This window comes from Haliotis asinina, chromosome 8 (assembly GCF_037392515.1).
Source record: "Haliotis asinina isolate JCU_RB_2024 chromosome 8, JCU_Hal_asi_v2, whole genome shotgun sequence".
NCBI lineage: Eukaryota > Metazoa > Mollusca > Gastropoda > Lepetellida > Haliotidae > Haliotis > Haliotis asinina.
Genome location: NC_090287.1, coordinates 62,597,037 through 62,615,801, shown reverse-complemented (window position 1 = coordinate 62,615,801; position 18,765 = coordinate 62,597,037). Strand labels below are relative to the sequence as shown.

Here is an 18,765-nt window from a genome sequence, read left to right as displayed (position 1 = left end):
TCACTTCAGTCCACTGGGTTCCTGCTCAGTGTCTACATCCAAGTCTTTCATCTACGTCAACACACAGCTCGTGTCACAGTTGAACTATTATATCAGTCAAAAAGCAATGTCATGCCACGGCCTTTCAGATCTCCGGATCTGAGCCGGATAAAACACCTTAGAAATCGATTCGTAAGAATGCATGCCAATGGAATAAATATCTACTTAAGGATTGACTGTGCACTGCTTTCGTTGATTGATTTTTAGTTTCATACCTCAATGCGGATTCTCTCAAAGGTTTGCGCATTGATTTTTAGTTTCATACCTCAATGCAACGAAAGCAATACACAGTGAATCCTTATAATTAAATTCAACAACAAATACTATAGGCTTCCAACAATACTTAATTTAAACATAATCAAATTCATCGAAACATATCTTTGTTGCCACCGATTAACATTTTCGGTGTAAGAATTCGGTAATGACGTGACATGACTCAGGTGACTCATTCACATAAAATGACATGCCTACAAAACCATTAGCCAATCAGCATACAGCACCATCAAACAGCTGTCAATCAACCAAGCTAACATCGGGTGGCTAATCAGAGCGGAACAACACAACGTGACGCGTTCCTGTAACGGCAAAGTTTCAAGTTCAAACATTTGAAAGACACAGTTTGAAAAGTGAGAATTGGAAATTAACCCTGATGACATGAAGTTAGTAGAACTGAGGTTGTTAGTGGCAGCAGTATTTGCGCAAGTGGAAAGAGATTGTGATGTGACTGAGATTGCGATGCCATGAACTGATGTTCCAACGTGCGCATGCTCTTGTCGAGGCGTTACAACGTTATTAACGTTCACGCATAATTTTGAGTTGTTTGTTTATGTTAACCACAATGTATCACTTCAATGTTTATCCAAAGTTCATGAAGCTACCTGAGTCCAAGGGAATTCCTTCGCCGACATTCCTCAGGCCGAAAGTAGTCTGGTTCGGAGGGCGTGACTTATTTTTTTAGATTCATTGGGAAATGAAGTCAAAAGAAATGTTCCCAGTTAACCAATCAGATTGCCAGAATTATAATGAACACAATAAAAATTTAATTATTTTCGACAAACCAAAGCACAAATGATTCATACTTTACATATGGGTTTGAACGACATCGATGTCCCGATTTTACTGAGCCCAGTTACACACATTTGCGTCTTAAACATTTATACATGGCAGTCCTTACATAGCAATACCGCTGTGTAATCTGCCCTCTTGGGTTGATATCTGAGTGTTCACGCTGAACCCAAGCAATTATCACTTCTTTGCATACAGACAAATCCACGAGTACACGCCTGACAACACCAAAGTGTTAACGCCAACAAACGTGATCATTAATGTTTTAGAAGTGGCGCAATGGGCGCTAAGAAGTGATGCAGTACACTAATGGAGGCTGCACACGCTGACGGATACCAACATGAAAGTGTAAAGTAGGTGTATGTCTTTTTTACTTTAAAAGAACAGAATCAAATTTCAGCGGTGTGTTCTGTATATGAAGCCAGATGTGTTATTGTGTGCGTCTTTAATCGACTGTTTTGTGAGTTTTTGACCTTGATAATGACATGCGCCACTATGCAATGAGGATGTCAGATCACTCTATCACATACTACGGTCATTTTCAGGGCTTCAGGACAGTAATTTGTACCATGCGCATAATCATCTTACTGACGTCCACATATTCATATGTATGGACTCTATCACTGGGTGAGTTAACTTACATATAAGTATAATATATACAGAGAGAGTGGGCAAGTTTAGTTTTACGCAGCACTCAGCAATATTCCAGGTATATGGCGGCGGTCTGTAAATGATCGAGTCTGGACCAGACAATCCAGTGATCAACAGCAGGAGCATCGATCTGCGCAATTGGGAACCGATGACATGTGTCAACCTAGTCAGCGAGTCTGACCACCCGATCCAGCTAGGCTCCTCTTACGACAAGCATAGTCGCCTTTTTATGGCAAGCATGGGCTGCTGAAGGCTTAATTCTACCCCGGACCTTCGTGGGTCATATATATACAGAGAGTGAGAGAGAGAGAGACTTTTTTCATAACGCCATTAGGACGTTGCACAAAATTATTCTCAAGAGTGATTTCTTGAGTTTTGGCAAATAAGCTGTTTACAGGCTGACTATCTAACTGTGTTTAATCCCGTATTATCGGCTAGTTAAACGTCCGATAATCCTGGTTTGAATCGTGTAACCAGTTCGTTTTTCTATTCTCATGATTCCAAACCAGATATTTTGCTGACCATTGAGGGGTATGAGAAATGCCCGAATCCTGTTGTGTGCCATAGAAATGACTCGGTCAGGAATCGGCTAAATGTGACAAATTGGCTGATCTCAGCAGGGGAGCAATTTGATGCGTTGAAAGCAGGTAATGTTTTTCACTCATTTCGAATCTCCATAAAATGTATGATTAGTTTTCTTAATTTCTTATCATGTTTTCCTTAAATCTGTTGATGATGTGTTTTCATTTTCAACTATTTCGTTAAAACTGTCTTTGTCTTCCCTACGGTTACACAACAGAAAGTGGGGAGATCACGTTACAAGTCATGCCAGAGTGGTGTTTTATTCAACCAACCACAACGCTGCCAGTGAGATCGTGAAAGCGGAGGTCCCAGTGGTTTTACTCTGATTATGCTACTTTGAACAGGTTACAATGGGGCTTTCCTGACTGATGCTTTCCAAACAACTGCCTATGCCTCACTTCATTGGGATTCAAAAAGACATTTTAGAATTTGTTCTTATTTAGTTTACATTTTTAATTGCGAAATTTGTCAAAAGCTTTTTTATAGGCACTCTGGAATTCAACCATGTTCTGCTTGACTGTATTGATTTTTCTATCACACTGGATAAATAGTTCAGGGTTCATGCTAAGTGTGACGGCAATGCATCATGGTGATATAACTTCAGTTGCTGACAATAAATAGCCTGCTTTATATTCTATTGTCATTTATAATTAATCTGTTACGGGATAATTACTGGTTTTAAATTGAATTTGCCATAAACTAGTTGTTTTACTGTCCTCACGGACGGTTTCTTTTAATAATTTACCTTTGTAACTATAAAATTATAACTTTTTTGTTGTCACGATATGGCTGAAATATTGCCGATGTGACATAAGATCTAAACTTATTCACTGCCATGGAATGAATGCTTACTGCTCCAGAATGTTATTGTCGTCTTCCCGTAGATTACATAATTTGTATTTCACGCGTGTGTTTTTAGTGGTAGAACTGACTTGCACTTGTGTGTACATGTCACTCATACACACATGTTTATGGTATAGTAAAGGAGTTCGTTCCTTTGTTGCCTCTTTCTGGTTTGCTTTTGGGTGGAAGGCAAAATGTCAGAGAAACAAATGTTATTTGGTCAATATACATTCCTTGGAGTAGTAATGAGGGATTATTAAATTAACATGATATACTGGTAATAAATACATATTTCCATCTATATATTTCATGTATTTCAATGCAGAAATGACTAACTGCTCCAAATATGGATTCAGGCATATATACAGGATTTAGGTAAAACGTAAATGTTTTTTTTCTGTTTTGTTGTTATAAATGAAATACCTGTAGTACATTACTCCTACTGGCAGTATTATAGCAACACTATGATTTGTTACAGTGAGATCAGTGGATGGGGATATAATGGTCCTCGCATCGCTCACTCACTTCAGTCCCTCCACTAACAGGAATGACACCCCTCTCAGCCTTTGCTCCATGGTCTGCACGACGTTCCTATCCAGCCACACAATATATGTCCAATCAGTGTTAAACGTCACACACACAAAGCAAGCCAACTTTGATGCCGTCTTCAGACACGATTCCATGGAAAATGTCATGCGAGGCATCAGGTCAATACTCAACCATGTGAAGTGGAGGACGCTCGTTGTTATCACTTCATCTTATCAAGGTGGGCAAGAGAACTATTACCTACACCTTTGATGAGGTCAATAAAGTGATGATAAAAATCTGAAAGCAACAATTTGTGAAAATCCGATTTCTTGGACGCACATCAACCAGTTACAGACATACTGTGCAACTGCTCACAATAAGAGCTAATGACGAATGTAATATACATGAGGATACAAATTATATTGTTCATATAACAGGAGAAGACATCTATTTTCTCATGTCCCGTGAGCATCCTGAAGGTAAACCAGTAAAATGCTCACTAAATGACATTACGTACATTTTTATTATTCTGATCAGATTTATTTTCATATCTGTTTCGACCAAAGACCATCAATGTTATAAGAGAATATTCCACCGGAACATTAGTAAAATACCATGAATTACTTTCCAGTTTTGACTGCGCTATCTGGAGGTAGACTGGATTCGATCAAATTACTGATGTATATGATAGATGACCCCAACAATCCACTTGAAAGTATTGACCTCGCCAGTATCTACGAGCTGCTTCCAGAGGAGGAACTCAACCTTCTTCTGGTGTGTCCATCCGACTGTATACAGAAAATCCTCAATCAGGTATTGTCTGTAAACTTCCAGTATGTTCCCAGTTCAGCTTTTATTGCATTCAACCTTACTTTGATTTGTTTTCAATTGTTTTCAATTTTCTTCATCACTTAATAGAATTTATGACAATTCCAGAAGCAGAGATTAACGTCTACGTCAGGTTCTAGGGTTTCCCGTCTCAAAGCATTACAATGTGTTGTATATGCAATCTATCAGGAAACAATAAGAAGGCCAAGTAAACTGCTCTTTCACTGTGTCATTTAGAAGAAACTTTATAAGAAATATGTATAAGACATAAGGCCCCAGGTGCCTGCATAAAAAAACATCATGTGCTTAATGCAAGTCTGCATGACAAGAAGACATTTGTAAGAAAGGCATATCAAAGCGTGGGGTGAGTGAAGTGCATGCGTGTTTCTCGTCAGGCTCGCTGGGTGGAATCAAACATGACAATGACGGAAGCAGCTGGGGGCTCGAAATGGCTGGTGATTCCTTCAACTGGGGGTGTCATGGATATTGCTTGCAGTCGTGAATCATTCAAAACTGATGGTGTTGTGTTTCTGGAGTTCATGCCCTGCTCGTTGTATTATTCTCCACTGGTAAGCATCTGTTTGATGTAGGTTTGTCCTGTTCAGCAACCATTGGGGTGGGCCCTTCTACAGTCAGAAGATAGTGTGAGAATTGCCGTTTAGTAACCCATGCTTGTCGTTAGAGGTGACGAACATATGCCTGTTGCTACAGATGGTCGGTGACGCTGATTTGATTAATCCTCATTATCGTATCTAAGCTTTGAAGTTCTGGATTATCTATCTGTGGGTTGGCTGGTACTCACTGGCATCTTTTAGTTGGATTATGTCTGAGTGAGGTGATAAACAGCTGAAAAAGGAACATGCAAGAAGAAATAATGCATTGTTACTGTTGTAAGTGATTTCCGGAACAATAAGAAAATGCTTGATGTCACGCTACATCATTACAGTGTGTACCTTCCTTAGCATCTCCCAAGGACAGGAGCTCACATTCTGAACTTATACTGAGCAATTAGCATCTACATCAGTGTAACTTCATCCCAGTGAGCACCCTTTACAAGGTATATGACACCATATCGCGGAATTTGTTACAGGGCGGCACTATCGCTCATCAAACGAGTATTGTGACAGAGCAGAAAGCTGAACAGATACCGAAGGTATATGTTTACAACATCTGATGCTGTAGTGTGTGTGTGTGTGTGAGAGAGAGAGAGAGAGAGAGAGAGAGAGAGAGAGAGAGAGAGGGAGGGAGGGAGACACCAGGAGCGAGTTTCACACACTGTACACATGTGTACCCATGTGACGAGCAAACGCTTCAACCAGTTGCCTACGCGCCCGGTGTGAGTGACTCAAATGGTTGGGGTGTCGACACTATGGCGTCATTTACCTTTTCACTTGTAATATCCCTGTCTGTCGACATAGTTCGACTCAGGCTTAATCTATCAGGCAACAGCTGAGATACTGTCATGTCAAAAACTATTGCATAGCTAAACCACGTAGAATGGGAATTCGTAATGTGCTAATTTGATATATCTCCTATGTTTGAAGGATGAATTAGTAGGAAATTATTTTCTCTTAATGGTGTGTATCGAGAGTAAGCTGAAAATGGGGTGGCACTGTTAAGGGTATATAAGGCTTACTCAGTATGAACTGGCCATTCTCGCTGAAGTGTATCACGGCCACTTTACTATGGACACCAACGCCAAACTTGACGCCATCTTAGAACATCAATCCTCTATCGACAGTAAGGTTGGCGCATTAAGATGAGTTCGTCCAGACTACCCTTGATTTAAAGAAGTTGAAAGCTGAAAAAGACTTCGTCTGGGCCCGGGGATGTAATAACATCCAATACAATTTCAACGAAAAATCTATCACAACACTTAATATGGTTCTCTCTGCTTTGACGTTTTCGCGTTTGCACGTCGCTCAGACGTTACTTTCTGAAGAGCTCGACAGGCTGGCGAGAAGAAATAAACTTATTAAGATAGCAGATTCTTCTGATGAAGGGTGGGAGGCCGTCAGCAGTGAATACTGCGAGCAGACAATAAAACCGACAAGAAATTCAGACAAAAGCGTGCTAGGCATGCTACTTACTCAGCCAGTAGGTCTTTACGGAGATCATATACGTTTCTCCTTCACGTGCAGCTCGCTCCTAGTACTAGTCCTGCTTCTTCTGTGCACCCTGTCCAGTCCACCTTCGCGCATCTTTTTCGTGACAGAAGCCAGAGAAGAGGAGCATGTTTTGCGTGTGGAGAATTTACACATTTCAGAAGGGACTGTGCATACAACGCCAGCGGCCATGTCAGCAAGTGGAGCTGAGAGGTCAACCACAAAAAGCCAGTAACGCAGTTGACAAGGAGTTGGCAGTTAAGTATTCATGTCATTCTGATGATTCTAACTTAACTGACAATTATTATGAATATGAGCAAGGTACTTCTGAAATCTGAGTTAGGGGCCGTCTCAAAATCAACATTCACTGTTGGAAAGATATTGGTTTATCTGAATTTGTTCTAGATATTATATCAAATGCTCATAAAATTCAGTTTGTACTACAACCACCTCACGTGGTTTTTTTGTGTTTTTTTTGGAAAACAATAAATCAGCCCTTACGTATTCTACTTTTGTTTCTATTGAAGAGCTCCTCAAGAAAAATCTCATCAGCAAGTGTGTCACAGCTCGTAGAATGGTCAGTCCACTGTCTGTGTCCATGCAGTCTTCAGGAAAGAAACGTTTGATCCTTGAGCTTTCACGGGCTAACAAGTTTGTTCATAAGTCTAGTGTGAAGTACGAGGACTGGACCACATTCCTACCGTATGTGAACAGGGGTGACTGCTTGATCGAATTTGATATACATTCTGCATACCACCGCATCGATATATTTTACCCTCATACTGAATACCTTGGGTTTGCATGGCGTGATACTGGTGGTGATATATGCTATAACAAATTCTTTGTCTTACCTTTTGGTCTGACTTCAGCTGCTTACGTATTCACGAAGATTACACGTCAGTTAGTTAAGAAGTGGCGTTCTGATGGACACCAAATTGTTACGTTTTTGGACGATGGAATTATGTCCGGTGCTTCAGAAGATTTAATTTTATCACAAGGTGCAGCCATTAAAACCGATCACGTGTCTTCAGGGTTTGTCCCCAACGTAGAAAAGTCACTGTGGCATCCATCGCAATCTATTGAATGGTTAGGGTTTGGATTGGGTACAACGTGTCTAACCATGTGCATTCCTCAGATGAAGATAGTACTTTTTAACTTCTTCTATCTATCTATCTATCTTGCATATTCTAAGGTTGCATCCTAGACGCGTTGTCGTGAGATCTGTTGCTAGTGTGGTGGGCCAGGTAATATCTATGAAACCAGTTCTCGGACCAGTTGCTCAGCTGATGACTAGAGCTTTGATTATCGATGTAACCAAAACGTGGTCGTGGGATAACAGAATAAGATCCTGTTATCTCCTGTAAGTGTTGCACAACTGGAATTTTGGCAGATCAATACAGATAAATATGTGTCTAGATCTCTTATTGAAACTAGCTTGGTTAAGTGGATTGTTTACTCATACGCCAGTGACAGTGGTTTGGGTGGATTCAGTGATGACGTTGATTGTGTAATTTCCCTTGGGCAGTGGAGCCAGGAACAAGCGAGATAGCGTTCTGCTTGGAGAGAACTGAAGGCTGTATATTTGGTGCTTGTCTGTTTGGTTTCTTTCAAGTGTGTCATAAGCATAACATAGATCTCAGCATTCTGTGCCTTCTTCGTAATGATAATTTACAAGCATATTTCCTCTGTCGACTTGTGGATTATGGTGACTGGGATATTGCAAACGTTGTGTTCCAGAGTATTGACAAGTTATGGGGTCCACATCAGGTGGATAGGTTTGCATCTCACCATAACGGTAAGCTGGAACAGTTTAACTCCCGCTACAGTAACCCAGGATGTGCCGCTGTGGATGCATTCACAGTCAAATGGAAGGAGACCCATGAGTTGGATAGTAGTTTTGAAGCTCATGGCGGAATGTAATGCAGTGGGACCTTTAGTTGCCGCAGAGTAGAAATCAGTTTACTTTGGGTCTTTGCTGTGTACAAATGCAGTCTTCATACCTGAGGTTAAGTCCCATGTGTATCGACCTACGTTGAAAGAATCATATGTACCCAGCATGATTAAACTAGGATTATTTGGTGAACAGGATTTCTATTTTAACATGATTGCATTGTTAATTGATTTTCGTTGATTCTGTACAATTGTGGTTTGCAGATGCATTTCATGATGCTTACCAGGGTGACCTGTCGTCTTTGCCTGAGGAGATCTGAACTTGCTACTGGGTTACCGGACCTGATGTGTCAGTCTAGACCTCAGTCTACTGTGAGCAAGTACCGTCATGATTATGATGCATGGAAAAGGTTGGCGAAAAGTCGTAATATGTCAGATGTATTGCCTATTGCACCGTTGCGTTGTGCCATATGCCTGTTGTCGGTTGTGCAGAGAAGTGAATCTATTTCACCAGTGGTAAATGCTTTCTATAGCTAAAGGCATGCTCACACGATTATTGGGCTGGCGAGTCCAAACAGATAATGTGCTTGCAAAACATATTTTGGAGGCAGCCAGGAGGAAGCTAGCTGGGTCAGCTGTGGAAAAGAGCCTGTAACTGTTGAAATATAAAACAGTTTATTCCATTTTAAAATTGTAGATCCAACCTTGTTCAATTTACGGACACTAACAATGTGCTTACTAGGTATTATATATATTACATATAGCACGTTCTGATATAGTGTTTTACAATTCCCATATGTTATTGTTTATTGAAAGGTCAAAAACTGATGTTTACCGCTTGGCTTGTGATTGGGAGAACAGACACGAAGCTTGAGCTTTGGCCGGTTGAATGCTTGGAGAGGTATTTACATACTGCTTCCATTAATCCTGAGTCAGTGTACATTTTTGTAAATGTTACTAAGTTCTCAGGACGGTACGAGTTGAGGAGAAACAACAAAGTTAACCCATGTCTTATACTAGGTTGCGAGATATATATTTTAGAGGCTTTGACACCGTTTGTTAGTGATATTAAACGGTATGGTTTGCACAGTCTTCGTAGTGGAGGCGCACCTGTCGCAGCTAATAACGGTATACCAGACCGTATGTTCAAACGTGTTCGATGGCGTAGTGAAAAGGCTAAGGACGGCTATGTTAAAGATAAGCTGTAAAAAAGGGTTAAGGTGTCTCTGTCTCTTGGTCTCTGACTTTCCTTGTTGTCTCTCCGAGCATACTAAGCAGCACGTCCCATTGTTGATCATGGATGTGTTTTTGTTGGTATTGAGTGTATCGATGTTATGTTGGAGAAAATATATTTCCTACGTATGAAGGGCGAATTAGTAGGAAATTGTCTTTTCCTAGAGGTGTGTAACGAGAGTTTGCTGCCAATGGGGTGGCGCTGTTAAGGGTATATAAGGGTTACTCAATATGAACTGGCCATTCTCGCTGAAGTATATCACGGCCTCTTTTCAACATGATTTTTCTTTTCTTTTCTTTTCCTCAATACGTTTGTTTTTCATATTGAAACTATGTTTATATGTAGCAGGTGTTGGTTACCCGGGTGATACATGTAAGATGCGCATGTGTTATGGCTGCATACCGGCTGGTGAGCCATGATAATACGTACAAGTTTGTATATTGAAATGAAGCGAATTTGTACAAAGTATACCACTGTTGAGCTGAAGAGCCGTGATAATAATTTTATTTATGTATTGAATTGAATTAAGCACAATACATTTGTATATGTGGTATGCTGAAGAGCCATTATAATACTTCTAGTCACGTATGGAATTAAATGAATTACGATATATTTGTATGTATGTTTGGGTGAAGAGATGTCATAATACTTCTAATCATGTTTGGAAATGAATGACTTACAATATATATGTTAGGCTAAGAGCCGTCATGCTATTCATGCATTAACATGTATTATGTTCTATATGTTGCTGGTTGAATGTAGATGTATTCATCACTGATTGCATATGTCTTGGAGGCTGAAGAGCAATTATAATACAGTTACTTTGAAACATGTTTTATGGCTCTTGAAGAGTCATTATAATGCTATGTCAGAGAGGAATATATATTACAATCACTGTATTTACTCATTACTATTGTCGATGATAGCATATTGCCCTGTTTGAACGACATTATCAGAATGAAATTGTCAGGTAAGGTGTATTCCTACACATGTAAAGTACCACTTATCTCAGGTGAACATTGTCTGCTGTAGACCCTCCAGTACAGGTTGTTGTTGCATACGTTGAGGGAACACGGTTCCAGAGTTTTCTTCGTGGAAGTTCATCTTTGGTTTTACGTGTCGGGCTTCAGCAACAGACTGTTAGGTTATATTAACACGTATAATACCTTGTTTGAGTGAAAGAATTGTCAGTGCGATTATGAACAGATTGTGACATGAAAATAAACTCGGCCGTGCATATTAAGCAGGATGTCCCAATGTTGATCATGGATGTGTTTTGTTGTTATTGAGTGTAACGATGTTATGTAGGAGAAATAATATATCAAATACTTTGCTTCTCACCTTCACCTCGATGTTATTTATGTATTAGTATCAGGTCTCTTACATATACCACAAATTGTGCTGAAACGTGTTCGAGACATAAGGCCATGGGATATCTTATATATGTTATGTACATGTATATTCATACATTTGCAGCGGACGAGCGCCAGAGATTCCTTCGTGGAAGCTAAACTCCAAGTGATCAGCAAAAGCCATGCTGAAACGAAGATTAAAACCGTGGGTTACATTGGGCACGATGACTCCGTAAAGGTCAGGCATCAGCTCTACCATGTAGGCAGTTATGGATTTCACAACAGAACGTTAATTGTCGGGACGCTGGAGGTATCTAAGTTACTTATGCAGATAATGCTGAAAACATTATTTTGCTGTTCACTTTACTTTATGTTATTGGCAGTTTGTTATTGTGTTGTTACATTCCCCTGTGCATCAACACCGGATATCTGACCCATCAACATTAAGTATATCAACTCTATCGTAGCTGGGTAGCTTGCTTTAAGCTCTATGGCTCAGGAAACGTAAATCACGATCCCACAGTTAATGTAAACGTTCTTCAGTGTTGCTTTGGCCAGGAATAGATGATAATCAACGAATTTGTCATTTTTTTCCATTAACGAAATAGCACAGCATCTGTGTTAAGATGCTGACCTCTTTACATTGTTTACGGGATGACCCTGAACGTCAAATTCTGGGTTTGTGTACGTGGGTTCTGTATCCCAGCAACAGAGGTGTCAGTGTATTCTAGCTATTTTCAAGTCCGAGATCCCAGGCTTGGGATACACACAGTTTGGTTTGGATGTTGTTTAACGCAACATTCCCGCTATGTGAGGGTGGTTTTAATACACAAAACGAAACTCCGTTGGAGTTGATGACATTACAAAGTTGTAGTGTTTTGTCTCAGTACCAGTTGTTTACAACATGTGTGAAGAACGACTGCATAAACTCGGAGCAACACTTGCTGTGGTCGTTCTCGCTTGTTCAGTATCTAAACCATAATGCTGAGACGGAAAAGTTTGGTTGAGTTGAGTTTCACGTCGTATCGGCACTCTTTCAGTATAGTAACGGGACCAAGTCTGCATACATAGTCAGACTTCGTGAAACCATAGCTTAACGCAGGCATCGATTTCGTGCAGAAAAAATGAGAAATCAATAACTAGTAACACAAGAACAATAAATTATTAACAAATAATACTGTGCCACAAACGGTTTAAAGGTACAATCTCCAGAATCAATACAATTGGGTAAAAAGGTGACAGCAATCAGTCAGTAAAAAAATCTCCGCTCATGAATACAGAGCATTATTGGTATCACTTGTCTAGGACCCTCAATGAAGGTTACTCTAAACAATGGAGAATGAAAAGAATTTTAATTTTACGATATTTTACGAGTGCCTCGGTCATATCCCGCCACTGCTGATCTCAAGATCACAATTCAACATCCACAGCTACAAAACACTATGAATATTCATCGCAGCTATGAATATGGGCCATCAGTAGATTTAAAACATGTTACATCGTGTTTTGAATGAGTGAGCGAGTGAGTGAGTGGGCATTGGCAATATTTCAACCATATCGTGACGAGAACATTTAGCACTAAAATGGAATACGTGTATATTATGTACCCTGTCGACGAAGGACAATAAAACAACCAGACAATCACAATTAGAATTAAAACCAACGTGGAACGTTAAAACTAACTGTACTATTTGGACAATACAATATCAAAAACACGCTATTGATCACCGATCACCATTCTCGGGTCGATGCTACCTGCATGGACCCTAGCTTGATTTACACCATCTCTTCCGCTGCTGGCGATTGTGCTCAATTTAAGCCAATGCCAAAATAACAGATATACTGCGATTAAAAGTATGGTAGAACTAAACTGACTTTGAACTGTAGGGACTTAAGTACCCCATCGTCTTTTGTAACAGGAATGTTGTTGAATTGTTGAAGTTAGAAATGTAAGAGATGAATGTGAAATATATATGTTAAATATCGGTGTCAAAATGTCCATGAAATTTAATGGTGTTTCACGACAACATTTTCATACTGATACAGTGGGCGCCATTTGTGATCAAGAGGGTGGAGAACGGTTCTGTTAGGTTCGACGGTCTTTGTATCCAGCTGTTGCAGGAACTGGCGAAACAACTCGATTTCAGGTTTTGGTCTTTTTTGTTATTACTTGTGAGCTTGTGTGTGTCCGTGTGTTTGTGCGCGTTAATAATACATGAAGTATAACGTAACTGTGCAAGGTCAAACAGAGTTTTAGTAGAACGTATTGAAAGGTTTTGACTATACTTTGTGTTTGGTAGTTACAGGCTGGTGGAGCCCAAAGACAAGGAGTGGGGGCGGGTACTCAATGGCAGTTGGACGGGGCTGGTCAAGCTAATTAGTAATGAGGTACGTTACAGTCATAACACATGGTGTGTCCAGAGAGACAGTGGAGGATCAGCAATGAATGTTCTTAGTATCGAAAGTGGATGATCGGCAGAATTATTACGGGTAACAACGTCCTTGTTTTATTCTAACGGAAAAACATAATTGTGCATAACATAACTTTGCATAAAATGACATTTACTGTACAAGTCATAAAACAGCCCTAAACAGACATGTAGCAAGGCACATTCGATGTGCATATCTACTATTAACCTATTAACCGAAGTATAATGGTTGTTATTTCCACACTTTCAGGAAGTTGATATGATTGTGGCACCGATGACTATAACAGAGAGCAGAGCCACAGTCATCGATTTCACAGTGCCATACTTCTACACCAATTCAGTACTTATTCTCAGCACACAAGATCCACACAAATGGTTGACCCTTCTATACCTGTTCCGTTACGAGGTTCTTGTTTGTATCCTCGCCTCACTCATCTTCTCCACTGTCTTCCTCTTCCTGATAGAAGAAGTGACACCAGTTCGTTCGGGGACGGACGGCAGGCCCACGGAAATGCTGAGTCGTTATGGAAATATACTCTGGTATCATTTTGGAGCTCTTGTGGCGAATGGTAAATCAGCGGTTTTCAGACATTCTAAACTACCATTAGAGTTTTGGTGCATAAAAATTACTTTCATTGCATCAATTATGCATTCACATTCACTCATCGATAAATCAGTATGTTGTAATTGATCATATGAATATTTCTAAATAGGGGAATTTGTGAATAAGCTGTTAATCAGTGCATTTTAGCTTTTAAATACTATTTACAGATATTCTTGATACTGTTTAGGCTCCCAATCAGAGTCTTTGTCCTCTTTCAGCTCAGCCCTAACTATGATTGGGAAGTGGAGCCCTCCCAGAATGTGAAGTCTAAAACCCTGCATCCTTCTGCATACCCCAGAAAGTTATAAGGGCTGTTTTCCAGGCAGCAGACCCAGGTGCTCTCCTGATACTACAATCTTTGTTAACATGTACAGCGGTGTATAATTGTATTACAGGAGGAGCATACCTTCCCAACACAGAGTCCGGACGCACGATGATCAGCTATTGGTGGCTGTTCACTGTGATAATGGCAGCCACCTACAGATGTAACCTGGTAGCGTTCCTCACTGACGGACGAGAGAAACCGCCTTTCTCCAACATGGCCGAGATGGTGCAACAACACACGTACAAGTGGGGTTTTGTGGGAGGGTCATCACATGTTACTCTCTTTCAAGTGAGTATATGTGAGATGATTGAGTTTATCGCAATTTTGAGTGAGATCACAGACCTTCGTCTAGTGGAAGAGACGCTGTATGCACTGGTATACGGGTATGGTTTCAAATCTTTAGGCAATGATTTGTACGACATGTTTGCCTCAATGTGGGATGTACTGTATGTAAGTCATATGTTGGCTGATTTTACACGTCGTACCTATGCAGGGATCGAAACGGATCTTTTGCTTGACGAGCAAATATATCTATTTTTAACCTTTAATGACATGGCAACCCATAATGTTATGCTGTCCGTTCTTGATTTTCAGCCGATGATGACCATGACAAAGAAGACCTTCGGTGACGATACTGTCGGTTGTTAATAGAAATATGTCATTTTATTATTAATTGTTAACTGTTATTTATCTATAAATGGGAAACTCTATTTGTGTTATGTTTACATTGTTTGTTGATGATATAACACTATATGTGATACATACGAAACATGTTTTCAGGAATCTAACATCTCCGTCTATCAAAGAATATGGCAACGTGCGGAGAAACTGGCCACAAACAACCCTGATTGGTTGAGTCAAGATGGCGACAAACATATGCGCCGAGCGGCAGAGAGCCACTATGTATATATCGCGGAAGAAACACCGTTGGTTATGTGGGACGACCCACGCCGATGTAACTTAGAGATGCTGAACGAGAAGTTCAGCCCCACACGATATGCAGTTGGTCTACCCAAAAACAGCGAACATATTCAAGACTTCTCCCAACAGTGAGCACCACTGGTGTTGTGCAAATTTTTAGTCTCGTTAAATTTTCATTCATTGAAATTGCAAATCATGGAATGATGCAATAGGAAGGTTAAACGTATGTACACACGATTAACAAAATGAAATGAAATGGTATTGAGAAATAATAGACCTGCAAATCATTAAAGGTATGTACCCGTGGTACAATCGTGCAAAATGTGTGGCACTGATGGAAAATCAAGCAAAATCTTCAAGCCTGTTTTGGACAGTGAAACTGTGTTCACTAACGCGCATGTCCGTCATGAGCATGAATGCAAGCTTCTACATGTCCTTGCATGGACCAAATGAGCCTTTAAAGTTGTTGCTGTGTAGCGTTTTGCCATTCTTTCTGTAACGTTTGCTCAAGTTCATCCAGAGTCTGGAGTTATCATGAAGACACGACTTCCAATGATGTCCCAATCATGTTTTATGGGATTAAGATCAGATGACCTTGCAGGCCAGTCCATGTGTGTGATCATCCATGGGCGGGCATTATCATCCATAAAATGAAGTTAGGACCCGATTGATGTACCAGAGGAATGAGTACGGGGAGGTTTGAACCGGTCAGGCTGCCTGTGTGAAATGTTGAGAACATTTATGCCATACATTTTGCATGTTGTTTCTGAGGGTGGTTGTGTTCGGGCGATGCTATCAGTGCTATCAGATAAATCAATGTTAAAGTCACTACAGGTTGTGTATTCTTTGAATATTTACCGTTCAGTAACATGACGGCTAAATTCGCTATCGAGATTGATGAAACTATTATTTCTGAAAATACCTGTTGCTTATTTTTTTGTGAGGAGTATACTTTGTATTTGTTGCTACCAGTTGGGCGTCTTGATAGCCATAGAAGTATTCACCATTGTAAATTTAGAAACCGGGTAGGAATATAACGTCTTAGTGATAGCCACCTATTATGGTATGATGCTAAAAGATTTACAGCCCTGTCCTCATACATCAATATGAACACAACAGAATTATTTTGGCAAACCAAAGCATCAGATTGGGGGTGTCTAGGAGAAAGCGTGGCTTACTTTAATCTTCTAAATCTGAAATAATCCCTCGGTAAAGCAGCTATCTGTAAATAATTCTGTCCGAACTAGACAGTCCAGTGATTGAGCATTGATCTACGCCAGGTCCATGACTATCGATCTCGATAGTCACATCGAACAAGAATTACTCTTTGCTGAAGATACATTACAACCTTGTACAATATGTCGTCCTTTGGTCATACTGACTCGAAAGTGAATTATATTACTTCTTTAGAAATCTTTCTTCTTGTAAGAATGTATCATTTATACTTCATAATCACCTTTACAGAATATTGAAAGTGTTCGAAAGCGGCCTCCTGGAACAGTGGTGGAATCGATTGAAGCCCAAACATCAGTGTGAGCCTCCAAGTAGAAAAGCAAAGAGGGTTGATCTTTTGGCACTGCTGAGCGCCTTCTATGGTGCAGGCGTGGGTGTGGCCATGGCACTCTTAGTCCTTGTGTTTGAAGTGATTAAAAAACGACGACGTAAAGAAACACAGCAAAGAAAGTCTAAGATTGATGAAGATGAGTCCATAAGATCTGTTACTTCATCGCAGGAACCTTCCTATCCAGACATACCTTCCAGCACCTGACCGAAGACAGTGTTGGACAGGGGCCTTACGAAGCCATATCATCTGTAAACCTATCTTGATTACAAATGATAAATTCACTGACATTCTAGTGTTAGAAGTTACTCTTTCGTTGCGTGGCATTTGTGCTGCTAAATCATTCAGCTGGTTGTTCAGTCATCAGTATGCAATATGTCATTCATGAAATGTAAACAGCAATGGCCGTCGCTGACAGCACACCGTTTCACAAGACTAGAAAGTTTACAATTGTCAAGTTGAGGTCATGTGAATTGTCCTGTATCACTGATGCTTTACGCATATAGCTGACTAAGAAACGGATGTTTTTACTGATGTCTCTCACTCCCTCACTGCTTGCTCGTGGAAGAAAATTCAGTGAATGGAATTGGCGATTTGAACATTATTGAACGATAACATGTCATCACTAAACCTTCACTCAGAGAATAATTTCCCAGCTTGATTCTGTCAGTGTGGACAGAATGTTGATAATTATGTGCTTACAAAAACATATCCGGGAGAATTGGGAGCACAGCTGATGTCCATAGTCCACTTCACACACTGATTTTCCCAGTAAACTCTATATCCCATTTCCTGTTATTTCCTTGGGTTTGCCGTACTGGATAACTGTTTGAAACCTAGACAGGTCATATTTCTGCATTCAAGTGATTTATCAATAAAGCAATTTTCTTCCATAGTTGTACTGCGGAATATGGTTGTTCTTTGTGAAAGGGATTTTGTTGTACATTTGCTGGTCTCAGCAATAAACTAGTAGCTTACTGTCAGAATATTATGGAGCTTCACTTCTATTCAAATGATGAATAACTTCCGGTTTTATCAATGCGGAAGTTCATTGTCGTACATGTCAAACTGACACAGGGAAGGGGTGGGGATACCTGATTTCGAATAGATTTTGTGAGTTCGATGCATCGCCTCAGATCTGCCTAAAAATGTTAATTACTGACAGCGTTTCCCTTTTTGGACGTTCAAAGCAGTTGAAAGAACTATTTTCTCCAGTAGTAGGCTTCTGCTGTTTGTTGACCTATCCATATAGGGATTATGTTTTTCCTTTTTGAATTATTTCAGTTACAAAGCATACATTCTTGTCCTTTCTGTGTGTGTAATAGTACATCCTACCTTCAAGAATGGTTCTATAGAATCATATCACACCACTAACAATAGTCAAAACATAACATGGCACTCTCTCCTGCTTGCCGAAGGACAATATACAAGCTTTGTTTGACAAGCGCGGTATACGGGTCTAGCTAGGGGATTAACAGCAATATATGAGAGCGGGGAACGCTATGCATTTAGTCGTTCCAACAAGATGCTGAGGAAGTCTGTGGTAATGGAGAGAGTACAGTTTCTCCAATCACGGCTTGAATTTGACCCACCGATCCTCTAGGACGACGATGTGGTTCAATGGAGTGAGTCCCAAGGAATTGAAGATCTTGCTCCGGCACTGAGTCTTCCGTAGATTCACAAGCCATCCGTGTTGAGTTAGTAATCTGATGATGGAGTCTGGCTCTAGTCTGAGCTGACTAAGCTGTCCTGGTGAGCTTGAATTCCGTCGTCCAGGTAAAATGCGCTGTGAAGTCCTCGCTGATATA

At 40.3% G+C, this 18,765-nt stretch overlaps 2 protein-coding genes across 2 annotated transcripts in view; one reads left to right on the top strand and one right to left on the bottom strand.

Moving 5' to 3' along the window:
* The window catches only part of LOC137294727 (cyclic AMP-dependent transcription factor ATF-3-like), a 270,414-nt gene that overhangs the window by 106,744 nt on the left and 144,905 nt on the right, over window positions 1-18,765 (bottom strand). The gene's annotated exons all lie outside the window — the stretch shown is intronic.
* Window positions 4,366-17,164, top strand: LOC137294430 (probable glutamate receptor). Its single transcript, XM_067825440.1, has 10 exons — window positions 4,366-4,521; window positions 4,932-5,105; window positions 5,627-5,689; window positions 11,242-11,427; window positions 13,164-13,264; window positions 13,418-13,505; window positions 13,797-14,115; window positions 14,546-14,763; window positions 15,256-15,524; window positions 16,861-17,164. The coding sequence occupies exons 1-10, from the start codon at window positions 4,387-4,389 to the stop codon at window positions 17,162-17,164; spliced, it is 1,857 nt and encodes a 618-aa protein (XP_067681541.1). The 5' UTR covers window positions 4,366-4,386.